Source organism: Cucurbita pepo, chromosome LG10 (genome assembly GCF_002806865.2).
Source record: "Cucurbita pepo subsp. pepo cultivar mu-cu-16 chromosome LG10, ASM280686v2, whole genome shotgun sequence".
Classification (NCBI taxonomy): Eukaryota; Viridiplantae; Streptophyta; class Magnoliopsida; order Cucurbitales; family Cucurbitaceae; genus Cucurbita; species Cucurbita pepo.
The window spans coordinates 1,902,923-1,919,090 of NC_036647.1; the positions used below are offsets into that span (position 1 = coordinate 1,902,923).

The following is a 16,168-nucleotide window of genomic DNA, read 5'->3' on the forward strand; positions in this document are numbered from 1 at the left end:
TTTGGGTGCTTTGGAAATGTTGCGTCAGGTTCATGGAGCAGCTATTTTCATTGGATTGGAGTTCAATATGATTGTTTGCAATGCTGTAATTAATGCTTATGGTAAATGTGGCGAACCGGGCACGTCATATTCTGTTTTTAGTAGAATGCAGAAGAGAGATGTTGTTACCTGGACCTCCATGGTTGTAGCCTATACTCAGACATCCAAGTTAGATGATGCTTTTCGAGNTACATTATTGTTTTAATGTTTTTATATTAAACATTAAAAAAGAATACACAAAATACATACCCACATATATAATATATATTATTTATATCATAAATTTAATTTATATTTATGTCACATTAAATTAAAAACAATAAAAAAATATCTAATAAGTATGATTGGTAAGAACGAATGCGTCAACTATAAAAATAAATGACATTTGAGATTAAAATGTCAGGTTCGAAGATTCAAAGACTTAAATATAACTTATACGAGTTTAGGACGAGAAGTGAAACGACCCTTATACGAGCTTAAACTCGAAAATCTCGTATTAATATCATATAAAAGAAAGTTGACAAATATAATAATTAAGGTCACACGTTAGAAAAAAATACGAGTAAGGGCAATAATGATCAGGGTATAAGTCTTGCTTGCATGCATGAGAGAGAAAATGGAGAGTTTCTATTTAATGCATGCATGTAGAAGAGAGAGAACAAAGCATGACAGGACTCGGAGCTTCCTCCAACCATACCAAGCAACATTTTGATTCATCGTCGGTTGAACAAGATTGGTAGCAACGAGGTAAGTAGAAACTCGAGAGCGTATATTTCTTTTCGGGTCTGTTAAAAGTCATCTATCATTTGATTGAATTTTAGGGTAGAATCGATTTCTTTAGGTTCGAGAACTCTTACCATCAAACACGTACGGTTTACATTTTATTATATGAAATTCTCTCTATGTAAATTAAACGGAGCAACAGCAGGGCCATGGATGGGGATGTGGATGTGGATGTGTCGAAGAGTGTTAGAAGTGAGTCCCCTGAGAACTTATGTTCAAAGTAGATAATATCCTACTATCGTGGAAAGTCTGGATTTTTGCAGTAGATGGATAATTTTTTTTTTCTTGAAAAAAATATTATTTGCTCCTAGAAATATAGATATTTTGAAATTATAAATGCAAAAAATAATATTTAAAAAAAAAAATTATTATAGTCTCGGCATTGTGGGTTAATTTTTGTCCAAAATTTGCAATTTTTTTATATATTTTAATTTTTGTTAATTTGACATTTAATAAAAATAAAGGTAAAATCTTAAATTTTAATTAAAATAGAAAAATTCGTAAATAAATTTAGGTCGACTTGATTAAATTAAATACTTCATTATAATTGTGATAAGCGGTAGAAAAATTCTGAGAGGTTGTGTTCTACTGTTCTTCGTCTTCCCTACGCGGAATTTGTTTTCTAGTAAATATGGTGAATACTCCAAGAATTTCAAGAAAAATTCTTGTTGCTTCTTTGGTTTTGCGATTGGGGATTGAGGAAAAAAGTTTGAAGTTCACATGTCGGATTTCTAGGTCACGGCTTGTGAAAGAAACACGGAAGAGGAAAGTTGTGAATTGAGGTAAATTTTTTTCTAGTGAATCCATGAAATTTGCGAGCAGGTTGTAGACAATGCTCGACATTTTGTTGTTGAAGTTTCCGGAGTTCGTGAAGGTATGAATTTCTTTGTTTGGACATCGATTTGGCAGAATGTTGGACGCTTTTAAGTTAGTAATTAACATTATATTTCAGATTCAACTACTGGCCTTGGTTTAGAGTTGAAACGGAAGTAATCGTGGTGATTTTGATGAAGGTTTTGTTGTAGAGATTGTCATCTTGTATGATATAATATTGGTTATACGATTTTGTTCTTGCTCTGTTGGAGTTTCGTCAACTACTGGTGAACTACTCATTGAGTGCCGTCCTGCTAGAGTGTGAATGGACAATCTTCAATGTATTAATTGGGCATTAGGACGTTTAATTTGTAGAAGATTTATATGAACTAGCCCACTTTAACGATTCTAATTCTCTGTTTTTTCACGATCTGAAAATGATGCCTCTGTCTGGTTTTTTCCCATCCTTTGATCACTATGCTTTTCTCATTTCAAAATGCATCAAACACAAACACTTGAAGGTTGGGATGTCCTTGCACTCCCACCTTATTAAGTCCGCTCTTTCGTTTGATCCGTTCCTCGCTAACCGTCTTATTGACATGTATTCCAAATGTAATTCTATGGAAAATGCACAGAAGGCATTTGATGATTTACCCTTTAAAAATATCCACTCGTGGAATACCATTCTTGCTTCCTACTCACGTGCTGGATTTTTGAGTCAAGCTCGTATGATATTTGATGAAATGCCTCATCCAAATATTGTTAGCTACAATACCTTGATTTCTAGCTTTACTCACCATGGGTTGTATGTAGAAGCAATGAATATCTTTTGGCAAATGCAACAAGATTTTGATCGTTTAGTCTTGGACGAGTTTACTTTTGTGAGTATTGTGGGTACTTGTGCCTGTTTGGGTGCTTTGGAAATGTTGCGTCAGGTTCATGGAGCAGCTATTTTCATTGGATTGGAGTTCAATATGATTGTTTGCAATGCTGTAATTAATGCTTATGGTAAATGTGGCGAACCGGGCACGTCATATTCTGTTTTTAGTAGAATGCAGAAGAGAGATGTTGTTACCTGGACCTCCATGGTTGTAGCCTATACTCAGACATCCAAGTTAGATGATGCTTTTCGAGTGTTCAGGAGTATGCCAGTAAAAAATGTTCATACATGGACTGCTTTGATTAATGCTTTTGTGAAAAACAAGTATAGCAATGAGGCCCTGGATTTGTTTCAACAAATGTTGGAGGAAAAATATTCTCCTAATGCTTTCACATTTGTAGGTGTTTTAAGTGCGTGTGCAGATCTTGCTTTGATAGCAAAAGGGAAAGAGATTCATGGAATCATAACCAGAAGGAGCAGCGACCTTAATTTTCCGAACGTATACATGTGTAATGCTTTAGTTGATTTGTACAGTAAGAGTGGTGACATGAAATCAGCTAGGACGTTGTTTAACTTGGTTCCTAAAAAGGATGTAGTCTCGTGGAATTCACTAATAACTGGGTTTGCACAAAATGGGCTCGGAAGGGAAGCACTTATTGCATTTAGGAGGATGATAGAAGTAGGGATAAAGCCTAATGAAGTGACGTTTCTTGGTGTGCTGTCTGCCTGTTCCCATACTGGTTTGTCATCTGAAGGATTATATATTATGGAGTTAATGGAGAAGTCTAATGATATTAAGCTTAGTTTAGATCATTATGCAGTCTTGATCGATATGTTTGGAAGAAAAAATAGACTTGCCGAAGCATTGGATTTAATATCCAGGGCACCCAATGCATCAAAACACGTGGGTATATGGGGTGCAGTTCTGGGGGCTTGTCGAATACACGACAATTTGGACCTGGCTATAAGAGCTGCAGAAACTTTGTTCGAGATGGAACCAGATAATGCTGGAAGATATGTAATGTTATCTAATGTCTTTGCAGCAGCAAGTAGATGGATGGATGCCCATAATGTGAGAAAACTTATGGAAGAAAGAGGTTTCAAGAAGGAAGTAGCACAAAGCTTCATAGAAATAAGAAACGTAAGACATAAGTTTGTGGCAAGAGATAATTCCCATAGTCAGATGGGTGAGATATACGAGTTAATGTTCATACTACTAGATCATATGAAAAAATTTGGTTACATGCCTCTTGACGATGGTATTTACTTTTATGATGGTTAAGAGTACTTGAACTTTAAGCATGATTTATTTGGATCACAGCGTTGCAAATGTATAGACATTGAAGAAGCTAGCAATTTTAAGGAAAGAATTTGAGAATGTGAAGCTACAAGGCTGAAAAGGACAGATTGCTATCAAGTAGGATACCTGTATTTTTATTTATTTTTTTGTAGCCTATAACTAAGATTGGGATGGTAATGGATAAGAATATTCATCATTCAACATTTCAACATGGATAAGAATAACTAAGATTGACATTCAGGGGTTTTGATTTTGCTGCTTTTAGTTCTGTAATCCTCTAGTAATATTTTCGTTACTGGAAGTAATATTTCTGGGTGCTGAGGTTTGATCGAGCTTTGTCTTATGAATTAGTTTGCAGAGATGAAATTGAGAAATAATTTCCCCGCAAGAGGGAAGCATTGTTCCTTTGTTATGGCTGCTCTTGCATTCACCATCGTGGTGTTGTGGGCGTGGGGGGAAAATTCTTTTATTACCACTTCTCAGTCAGTTCAAGCATGGTATAGAACTTCTTATTCAGGTATGCTCGTCAACCCTTGTTTATAAATGTAGAGCATGTCGATTATGTAATTAGACTAGTTCTTGGCATTCTTCGTTCTCTTGTTGGAACCTTTAGACTAGTTTTTGAATGTTAAATTTTTATCTCATTCCAAAATGAGAAAGTTCGAAACAATTGGGATTTTTAACCTTGTTTAGCTAATGGGTAGAAATCTCTATCCGCTCCTTCCCCCATTCCTCGTTTAAATGGAGACTTCACCCTACGAGTTAAAAATACATCTCTACATTTTACCATAGGTTCAACTCTTTCTCTTGATACATGCTGCTATCCCTTTTCTCGCACCCCTCTATTCAGCCTTAATGCTTTGAAAATTGAAAACTTACCAAGTGAACATGCAATCCTCCTTTACACCTGGCAGACAAAATTGAAAATGTTAAAATCGGTTATTTAAAAGATGATTGATAAATGTAATGAATTTAGTTAAATGCTGAAACATATTCAAATGCAAATATAGTGTATTTTGCACTTTTTCTTTTCTTGCTACGAGCTGATGATTGTTTAGGGTTCATGGTAGGTTCCACATACAGTTCTGTAATACCTGACACAGTAAAAGAGAGCACTGAAAAAACATATTCAAATTCAAGTACAAAAGAAGAGACCGCAAAAGATGATACACATTCAGAAGTTACACTCACATATGCTGCATCCACAATAAATTTTAACAGGAGCAAGAGTAGTGAGAACAGTAAGTACTTAGCCCAAACTAGTGGTGCTGCTTTCGAATCTACTTTATTTTTTTATTTCTTAAACTTTTCAGCCTGTAGCTATGGAAATGGTGAATGGGTCCTTGACGATAGTCGACCGCTATACTCTGGTTTTGGATGTAAGCGATGGTTATCAGCAACATGGGCTTGTAGACTGACAGAGCGGACTGATTTTTCCTATGAAAGATATCGTTGGGTTCCCAAAGATTGTGAATTGCCAGCATTCGAGCGGTCTGAATTCCTGAAAAGGTACTTGACTTCCCTCTTGTTTTTAGCATATTGTAAGCTGGAATCCTTCCTCCACTTTCCACGAGGGAAGTGAATGTTAATTTATCCAGATTTTCTCCCACAAGCGATAACAGTGGGCTTTTTTTTTCATTCTTTTGTCACTAGTAACCTGTAGTATGTTCGGGATGATAGTTTTCAAACGCACCTAAAAAATAAAAAAAAGATGATGTATAGCTGTCTTGTTTTTATTTAGCGAACTAGTTATAAAATATGCAATTAAACAAGTTCCATCCTGCCCTGAATTCTGAGACTTGAGAGTATAGTTATCTAACTTATCTTATGGTCTTCAACTTGTCTGCTATTCTTGACACTTTTTGAGTGATCTCAATATGTTTTTTTCAGAATGCAGGACAAAATCATTGCATTTATTGGCGATTCATTAGGAAGGCAGCAATTTCAATCTTTGATGTGTATGGCCACGGGTGGGGAAGAGAGTCCTGAAATTAAAGACGTAGGAAAGGAATATGGTCTTGTCAAAGCTAAGGGCGCTATTCGTCCAGATGGGTGGGCATATCGTTTTCCGAGTACTAATACTACTATTTTATACTATTGGTCAACAAGCCTCAACGAGTTATTGCCATTGAACATGTCAGACCCAACCACTGATGTAGCCATGCATCTTGACCGTCCGCTAGCATTTTTGAGAAACTTCCTCCATTTGTTTGATGTGTTGGTTCTTAATACTGGACATCACTGGAACCGAGCAAAAGTTAGAGAAAATAGGTGGGTGATGTACAAAGATGGAATTCGTAGTGAACTTGATAACTTGAAAGAAATTGAAACAGCTAAGAATTATACTGTGCACAGTATTGTCCAATGGCTGGATTCACAACTCTCCTCTCATCCTCGACTCAAGGTTTTTTTCAGGACCATGTCTCCTCGTCATTTTCGCAACGGGGAATGGAATAATGGAGGTAGTTGTGTCAATACCACACCGTTATCAAGGGGAAGCAAAGTAGGACAGAATAGATCAAGCGATCCAATTGTTGAGGATGCTGTAAGAGGCACACAAGTAAGGATGTTGGATATAACTGCTCTTTCCGATCTGAGGGATGAGGCTCACAGATCCCACTACAGTATCAAAGGAACTTCGGGTGGTAGTGATTGCTTGCATTGGTGTCTTCCCGGTATCCCAGACACATGGAACATGATTCTTCTTGCTCAAATATAGCTTCCTTTGTCTTAAAAGTTCACTTTTGGACATTCAGCTTTGCTTCCTAGTAAGACATTTGCTGCCTCGGAAGATGGTGGGTTTGTTAGTTAGGATTGTTAGCTAGGATGCTCTTTTGAATTAAATATTTGTTTTGTATGATGAAAGAAAATATAAATGAATACACTAATATTAGAAATGAGAATTGAGTGCAAACAAATTTGTTCGAAAAGAGAGCATCAGATTTACAATTTTATTTTAATATTATAATTATTTTATTTATTTATTTTTAAATTCTTCCCTCTTTGAATACATATTTTTTTGGGTTAAGAATTTTTTTTTCATTTTTTTCTAAAAGAATTAGTTCTTGCCTAATATTATATTACATGGACGATTTGAATCACAATATTGTAATATTTTAAATTTTAAGTTACTTTTAAAATTAAAGGTTGCTGAATAAATTAATTACAACAAACTCTTTTTATACATTTTATTATTTTGTATGAATTGGTGATGAAGATCATTCGAATTATAAGCCTTTTAATTCAACAATACCTAATATTCATTTTAATATTTATACTCAAACACTTGATATTGAGGAAGTAAAATTCGTACCCTAATAAAATTAGAGAATTTGTATAATAAATTAGTCTTTTAATTATATAATCTTTCTATTCACTTCGCGATAAGGAAGTTTGGTAGTACATTAATAAGCATAAACATAAAAAAGTGATTTTGAATAAAAGAGAGAAAATGTGAGTTTGGTTATAAGAATGGGANTGTGATTATTTTACTGTGGCTCTATGCCATTTTTATAGATAAAAGACAGTAACGCCCTCATTTATTGTAGAGAGAGAGAGGGCTTAGTGTAGAGAGCGAGAGAGCAATTTAATGCTTCTTGTAATCCTTGAGTACATCTTCAACGGAAAAGACATGGGGCTCTTTCCCGTTATGCCTAAAGTGCTTCACCTTTGCAATATATGACCAAGGAATACCATCGTCATTTATAGCTTCTATCACAAGAACATAAGTTGAGGATCGTCGTGGTTGCAAATATCATCGGACAACGCTTGAAAATCAAACAACGTTTTTCCCTCTCGTTTTTCCATTTCACTGCAGCCTCTGCAGCCTCTTGTACTTTTTTGTGATTGAGACCCCTAATTGCATATGGAACTCGAGGAAACTTAGGTTCACAACTCATTTTGTAACACCTTTGATAGATACTTTCAACCAACTTGGTTTGATCATGAATACTTTGGAGTGTCATATTTATAGTTGTGGCTAAACGTTATTCAAATTGATATAGTCGAATGTTACACTAAACACCAATTCAACATTCCTCTCTTATTTTTTAAAGATAAAAAATATTATTCTCTCGAATATGGTAAGAAACGATATTAATTATTCTCTCTAGAGTGAATTTTAAATTAAACACATTTTTTTTACCTAGGTAAAGTTAAGTGGGTAATTTTTTTTCTTCTAGTGATCTATTTAACAAAAAAAACGTACATTTAGATATGCAAAAGATTAATTAATTTTTTAAAATGGAATATATTTGTATTTAAAAATAAATAAATTCCCCGCCTTTTTTCAACATTTAAATGCAAACAACTTTAGAGAGCATCAAAATATTTGATATATATATATATATATATAATATGCAACTTTTTAAAAAAATTTGGACTTTCGACCCAGCAAACACTAATTGCTTTAAATATTAAATATTTTAGAGTTAAATGCGTAGTAATTTAGTAATCTTTCAAATAAGAAAGATGTTAGAGATACTATAATCAAATATATTATAATGAGTTGTGTGGAACAGGTGTTTGTAGATTCTATAGTGCCGATTGAGGATGGAAGGATTACCGTGGAAAGAAATATTAGTTTATTCATGTATATCTCATTTATTCCAGCGTCACATTGGTTACTGTTATATTATGTATGTGAAAGATCGTAGGTAAAGTGGCTAATTTTGTAGTGAAACACTTGTCTATCAATTTTTTTTTTTTTTATTCTCTCACATTGGATTATAAATGTCTCCATATATGTCCAACACATGTCGATTAGAAACATGAGAATAATTTACTGGTTGCTTTCTTTAGACCCATTTAAAGCAGCCTGAAAGCTAGTTAGAACGTCAAATATCATGCTTGACTAATTACAATTTTAATTTTGTCATTTAACGGGTCGTTTTAGATCCAGGGAACAAAAACCGTGAGAATAAGTTATTCTTATGCTTTCTTTATAACTTCTATCACAATAGTATAATAAACCTCACGAACAGTGCATTGGCAATACCATTTGACATACCGTTCACCACACACTATGTCCACCAATCCTGTTATTCTCTTCTACTGCAAACCTTCCAGCTATTTGCACTTCGTTGTGATTGACATCCTTAATTAGATTTTGAAATGAAGGAAACAGTTCTTCACAACTCATTCTGGAACTCCTTTGATAGCTAGTTTCAACAGATTTACTTTGCTCATGAATACTTCAGGGTTCGATATTTATAGTTGTGGTTGAATGCTATTTAAATTGATATACCCGAATTAGAAGATAGCTTGGAATCAGATTCTTTATAGATGGGATAATGGATGCATTGTTTTAGTCAAACAACTAAGACTACTGTATTGCCAGTAGTAAATGAATATGGATCCGAGACATAAATATGGTAACATGACATTTTTTTTAAAAATCTAGGACACAAATACGACAATGACACATTAATTAAAAAATATATTTTTTAAAAAGTTTAACAATTTTATATTAGAAAGAAATTCAAAATAAATGAGTTTATATATTTGTACCGTTAAAAATAGTTTAATGTATGTTTCACTCTAAAAAATTATTCAAAATCAAATGTCAGATACCAAATGTTTGATTATAAATGTCTAACATATTCATTGTATTAACAAGTGTTCAAATAGATATCCAACACGTGTCCAAGAGAAACATGAGAATAAGTTATTTTGATGCTTTCTTTTTACCTATTCAAATTAGTTTGAAAACTAGCACATCAAATATTACGATTGACTAACTATTACACTTTAATTTTGTCATTTAATGGGTCGGGAATGAACATATAAAAGAGAAAAGGGAATAAAAGCCTTAAACTTTAGGACATGGTTTCAAAGATGGGACGTGAGAATAAATTATTTTCATGCTTTCGTTAAATCGGTCAAAGAGTATTTTATACACTCCCTGAGTTGAGGTTTTTTTTTTTTTATTTTTTTTATTTTTTTTTTTATGTCTTAGGTTTCTTAAAAAATGGCATGAAATTATGTTCGTGTGGTGTCATAATTGTGTCTCATATCTGTATATCATGTTCTTGAAGTTCATTCTAATACCTTTTATAAATAGTTGCAAACGACTTTGTAAGCCTAACTTAAAGATTATTTATGAATTTCGTTAAATTAAAACTAAAATAAATTATTTTTTTAGTTTTAATTTTATTAAGCATGATTATTTATGAATTTCGTTAAATTAATTTTAATGTGTTACGTTTTTTTTTCAAAATTTATTTTATTGATTCAAATTTTAATGTTTTGTAACTTAAAAAAAAAAAAAAAAAAGTTGTATTTTATTATTATTATTTTTTTAAAAAAAAATACCACTTAACTTAACTTTCTATTCTACTCGGCCTATGAGACTAAAATTGAAAGTTGATTAGAAAATTTTGATGAATTATATTCATACGCTTTTATTTATAATCTTCATAGTGACATAGTTGATACAGCGATAAAGAGGGTACTAAATAAGGAGAGAGAAAGAAAAGATACTTATAAGCATTATTATATCATTATGGCTATGCAGAGAAAGGACTTATTGTAAGTAGAGATAACAGTCTAGTAGTTGTACTGCTACTTGGGGGCAGGGAACTCGATGACTTCTTTAAAAGATAAGAATGTGAACTTATCGTCACGAAGGAAGTGCTCCACCCTTGCAATATATGACCAAGGAATACAGTGCTCATTTATAGCTTCTATCACAAGAATATAAACTATGCAACGTCCACTAAGATCATAAAACAGACCGTTCACCACACGCTTGTAAATCAAATGATGTTTACCCCTCCTGTTAATCTCTTCTACTACAAACCTTGCAGCCCTTTGCACAATCAAGTCATTCACATCCTTAATTGGTGCTTCATCAAAAGGAAACACACTTACACAGCTCATTCTAACACCTTTGATTGATAGTTTCAAGAGACTTTGTAAAGCCGATTTTGTTCATGAATACTTAAGAGTTCGATATTTATAGTTGTAGCTGAATGATATTTAAATTGATAGAAAGGAATCTTAAAATAAAAGTTGATAGAGTTGTATTGTTCACGTCAAACAAACAATTGAGAATAATTGTTAGTACACGAATATTTTTTTTAGTTTTAAAATAAAATGTTTTTTTTTATAATTGTATTAAGCATGTGAATTTCATTAAATTAATTTTAATATGTTTTTTTAAATTTATTTTGGTGATTCTATTTTTTTTTTTTTTAATGTTTTTGCAAGAACTCAAGCGTAGTCAGTAATATTGTCCTTTTTAGTCCTTCTTGAAACAAATATGTAATAAGAAGGTATATTTTTGAACTTTTTAAAACAAGTGGGAGCGTATTAATGAATTTTTTTTAAAATTCAACGACATTTTTTAAACATAATTCAAAGTTCAGCAATATGTTTTAAACAAAGTATTAATGGTTTCCATCCAAAACTAACTATAACAATATTTTGTAAAATTTTTTTTTTTAAAAAAAAAATATATATATATAGAAAACCTTTGATCTTAAAAGTGTCTCAAATATGGTTTGATGGAGTGTAAAGAAATCATATCCTATTTTTGAAAATATGTTTTAAATTAAGAATTTTATTTCTCTTTTTCATTCTTATGTTCGTTCTAATTTTCGTTTTCCTCTTTAAGTCGACCCTTCCTTAAGTAACAAAATTAAAATTGTAGTTGGTCAATTATAATATTTGACGGCCTTCCAGTTTTTAAACTGCTTTGAATGAGTGTAAACAAAGATAAGTACATAGATAGATAAGTATGTAATTATTTTACTGTGGTTCTATGCCATTTTCATACTTAAAAGACAGTAAGACCTCTTTTATTGTAGAGAGAGAGAGGGCTTAGTGTAAAGACACTGAGCAACCTAACGATGGTTGAAATCCTTGAGGACATCTTCAAAGGAAAAGACATAAGGATCTATCAAGTTAAGCCCAAAGTGCTTCACCTTTGCAATATATGACCAAGGAATACCGTCATCATTTATAGCTTCTATCACAAGAATATAATATTGATGAGCATGTAAGGCGTTGTCGATTTTATCGGACAGACCGTTCACCACACGCTTGTAAATCAAACAATGTCCACCACTCTCGTTTTTCAATTTCACTACAAACCTTGCAACCTCTTGTACTTTTTTGTGATTGACATCCTTAATTGGAAATAGATCTGAAGGAAACATATCTTTACAACTCATTTTGGCAACACCTTTGATAGATAGTTTCAATAAACTTGCTTTGATCATGAATACTTTCGAGTTCCATATTTATAGCCGTGGCTCAACACTAATCAAATTGATATAGTCGAATCTTCTTCTCTTATTTTTTAAAGATAAAAGAGATTATTCTCTCGAATATGGTACGATATTGATTATTCTCTCTAAAGTAAATTTTAAGTTAAACACATTTTTTACGTAAGCAAATAGCTCTAATTGCTAATATATTATATGTTTTTAATCCGTTTAAATATTAAATATGTGAGAGTTAAATGAGTAATTTTTTTTTTTAATGTGGATATAGATAGGCATTAATCAATTTTTTAAAATTAAATATATTTTTATTTAAAAAATAAATTCACCCAAAATATATATATATATATATATAAGACTTATAATTTAATTTTAATATTATGTATATAATTATTGAAATTATTGTATTTTTTATTTTAAAATTTTTATAATATTTTCTTTTATATCACACATTTTAATTGAATTAGACTTAAATTGCCCGAGTAAAATTAGCAGTAGGGATTCGCAAATNTACTTGTTCAATTTATCTCTTTCAACCTGGATACCATGAGGCGGGCCTTGGAAAGTTTTAATATAAGCAGTAGGGATTCGCAAATCCTCCAGACGTAGAGCACGCAGAGCCTTGAATCCAAATACATTACCCACAATGGAAGTAAACATGTTAGTAACAGAACCTTCTTCAAAAAGGTCTAGAGGATAAGCTACATAAGCAATATATTGATTTTCTTCTCCAGGAACAGGCTCGATTCACCCTTCCCCCTCTTACTAAGACTACAGAATGTTCTTGTAAATTATGGCCAATCATATATATCTAGATACATATAAATAGACTTATAGATTCACGCCTGATATTTTTCTATAGTATAGACTATAATGGTATCAACTTATACTAATAATGATATGAACAAAAAACGGTCAGTAGATTCTCTTTAATAGTCTATAAATTAAAAGTAATTCGTACATTTTGTTAACAAATGTNATAGTATAGACTATAATGGTATCAACTTATACTAATAATGATATGAACAAAAAACGGTCAGTAGATTCTCTTTAATAGTCTATAAATTAAAAGTAATTCGTACATTTTGTTAACAAATGTGATAAATCCTCGGAAAGGAGATGAAACTGTATAATTAGGATGGTATAATTAGGATTTTATATCAGCTAATGGTTTCATTTATCTATAAATGAAATTTGTGGTGCGTTTTTTTGAAATTCGACAATAATTATTTGGTTATTTTTTTACCCTTCTAAAGAAATTCAACATTCGACCTCTTGAATGCTCGAAGTTACGAGCAAGGTACTATCGATTATGATCCTTAATACTCACCCAACTTGAAATTCAAGTTCGTTCATGTTTGTATGTGTGTCAAACCAAAAGATAATATGCTCGTTAAAGTTAGGAATAATTTATTATATTTGTTTATGGTATAATATACCGGATAGTTTAATTTTTATGAATTAGGTTTGGAAGATCATTCTAGTTATAAGCGCTTTAATTCAAACGATATTTAATAACTAATCATTTTAATATTTATATTCGAGGAAGTAATAACTAATCTCCCTACTCTGATAGTTATATGTTGTAAGTCGTTGTTGCTGTCATTTTGCTTGCATCACATATAACACTAATTTCAATCTCTCAAATGTTGCTTTCAAAATTCTCTTTCGAAATCTCTCTGCCCCCATTTTCTAAAACTTTCTTCTTAAATTAGGGCCAGAGGCTTGAGCATACGTCGTTTGGCCGTAGGCGACGCAAGAACGAATTGGCTTAACTCACTTCTTGCTGGGAAGTGAGTGCCGTACAATCACAAGTCCGCTGCCATCAAAAGTGCGATTGAGACAATTATTCATTTTACTTATAATCATCATATTTACTTAGCGATGAGGAAGCTTCGTAGTACCTTAATATGCATAAATAAGAGTCGAGTTTGACAAAATTTGAGAAAAAAAAAAAGGACGAGATAAGTATATATATAGATAGATAGATTAGTATGTGATTATTTTATTGTGACTCTATGTCATTTTCATAGTTAAGAACAGTGACTGCGAGTACAGAGAGAGAGGGCGCAGCCTAATGCCGGTTGAAATCCTTAAGGGCATCTTCAAAGGATTCGAGATACATCTCATTTAGGGGACGCACATTGAATCGCACCTTTGCAATATATGACCAAGGAATACCATCATCCTTTTGAACTTCTATCACCAAAATATATTCTTTTATTACAATATGTATGTTGGCCATACCATATAACAAACCGTTCACCACACGCTTGTAAATGAAGCAATGTCCACCAATTCTGTTATTCTCTTCCACTGCAAACTTTGCAGCCTCTTGCACTTCTTTGTCGTTGACATCCTTAATTACCGGAAGTGGAATTGAAGGACACACTTCCCCCGAACTCATTCTAAAACACCTTTGATAGATAGCTTCAACCAACTTACTTTGCTCATGAATATTTTGGAGTTCGATATTTATAGTTGTTAAACGCTATTCAAATTTATATAATCGAATCTTACAACACAGATTAATTGAGCATTCATCTATTTGGAGATAGTTTCGAATCAAATTAATTGAGCATTCATCTATTTGGAGATAGTTTCGAATCAAAATCTTTAATTTGGATGACTGCCGCATTGTTTTGACTCGAATCAAAATCTTTAATTTGGATGACTGCCGCATTGTTTTAGTCAAACAATTAAAACTAGTGTATTACTGGGTAGTACAAACATTTTGTAGGTATATTTTTCGGTTTTAGTAATAAATTACACATTAATAGTTGGATACAATGAGTAAAAGTTTGGATTGAGCTAAATTGAACGGACAATATTAAATTATATCTAAAAATATATAAGGTTTCATTTTTTTTAAACATTCCCAAGAACAAAATAAAGAATCAATGTTATACGTGTTTTTAATTCTTTCTTATTTTTCAAAGATGAAAAAAAAAAATTATTCTCTCTCGAATATGGTACGGTATTGATTATTCTCTCGTAAAAAAAAAAAGATTAGAGTCGGGGAGAGAACGTGGATTGCAGGTGTGAGAATTTCGACACTCGGGCGTTTTCCGGTGACCGCACAATTTTACATAGAAATCATCCATCATCAAAATCAACTGTAAAATAAAAAAAAGATTATAAGCTAAGATAATTTGAATAATTATAAATGAGAAATAATATTAAAGCAAAATTGTAAACCTAATGGTACAAATATTCTCATGCTCTCTTTTAAATTAGTACATATTTATTATTCCAACCATTTATTTCTTTTAATTTCAACAATAAATACAGTATAATCTATGCATTTCACTCAAATAGGTATTTATAAATATTAAAAAAAAAAAAAAGCAAATGAGTTAATTATGAATAAATAAAAATAATATTAACAAATAAAAATTAGTCCGTAAACAATATTTTTTCTTTTAAAGCGAATCGATTTGCGACCCAAGAAAATGGCGAACCACCTTTTTCGAATCCAGTATGGGATTGTAAGCAGCGGAAGTACTGTTAGGAACTTCAAAGCACCTTAGACACGTGGGTAACAGTAGATATTAGACCCGAACTTCCTTCCTAGAATTTAAAGTAAAGTTTGTGGATACCTACTTGGTTAGAGAGTTTACAAGTATTTTTGCTTCCTGTGTATACACATCTTCCCTCTTTCCTTTTTTTCTCCAGCTATCCGTAGGTTGCCAGTCGAGGTGAAGGAGCATTCCAGATCTGCGCGGTTATAGAGAAGGTCGTTCCGGAGCATTAGTTCATTCTTATATTTGAGTCTTTTCTATTTCATTTTGTAATTGTATCCCGAACCCTTTTCCCTATTTATAATAACTTGATTTTGTATTTAATTTGGATGTTGTTGTCTTATTTGATTTAAGTTTTATCGGATTTTCATCTTTTATTTGTCTTTGTCTTCGTATTTTTAGTCACAGTCCGAGATTCGAACCCTCGAAAATTTGGTCGTGGTAAAGAGACCTAAACATAAGGTCGTTAGACATAGATAGTTTTTAACAAATGGGAGAATGTTACGAGAATCTAATCTTTCAGCCTCAAAGAAAGAAATATATGTCAATAACAGCTAAATTATGTTCATGTTAACAAGCTACCTATGATTTTAAGAGAAAAGAAATA

At 32.2% G+C, this 16,168-nt stretch overlaps 1 protein-coding gene across 6 annotated transcripts; it reads left to right on the forward strand.

Annotated features, from left to right (window-relative positions):
* Positions 1 to 719: 719 nt before the first annotated feature.
* On the forward strand, positions 720 to 6,725 carry LOC111803630 (protein trichome birefringence-like 14). Of its 6 annotated transcripts, XM_023688130.1 has the most exons (6): positions 1,628 to 1,696; positions 1,775 to 3,656; positions 4,167 to 4,332; positions 4,874 to 5,056; positions 5,129 to 5,324; positions 5,706 to 6,725. In XM_023688130.1, exons 2-6 carry the CDS (start codon positions 2,073 to 2,075, stop codon positions 6,532 to 6,534), a joined length of 2,958 nt encoding a protein of 985 aa, XP_023543898.1. In that variant the 5' UTR covers positions 1,628 to 1,696; positions 1,775 to 2,072; the 3' UTR covers positions 6,535 to 6,725. The 6 variants fall into 6 exon arrangements, with proteins under 6 accessions (XP_023543902.1, XP_023543897.1, XP_023543899.1 ...); XM_023688134.1 differs by lacking the exons at positions 1,628 to 1,696; positions 1,775 to 3,656 and adding an exon at positions 720 to 786; XM_023688129.1 differs by having other exon boundaries at positions 1,378 to 3,656.
* Positions 6,726 to 16,168: the final 9,443 nt, after the last annotated feature.

Coding starts and splice junctions, on each gene's coding strand:
- LOC111803630 (XM_023688129.1), top strand. CDS start 2,073: ATGATGCCTCTGTCTGGTTTTTTCCCATCCTTTGATCACTATGCTTTT. Junction 3,657..4,166: donor GCTTCATAGAAATAAGAAAC/GTAAGACATAAG, acceptor CTTATGAATTAG/TTTGCAGAGATGAAATTGAG. Junction 4,333..4,873: donor GTATAGAACTTCTTATTCAG/GTATGCTCGTCA, acceptor ATGATTGTTTAG/GGTTCATGGTAGGTTCCACA.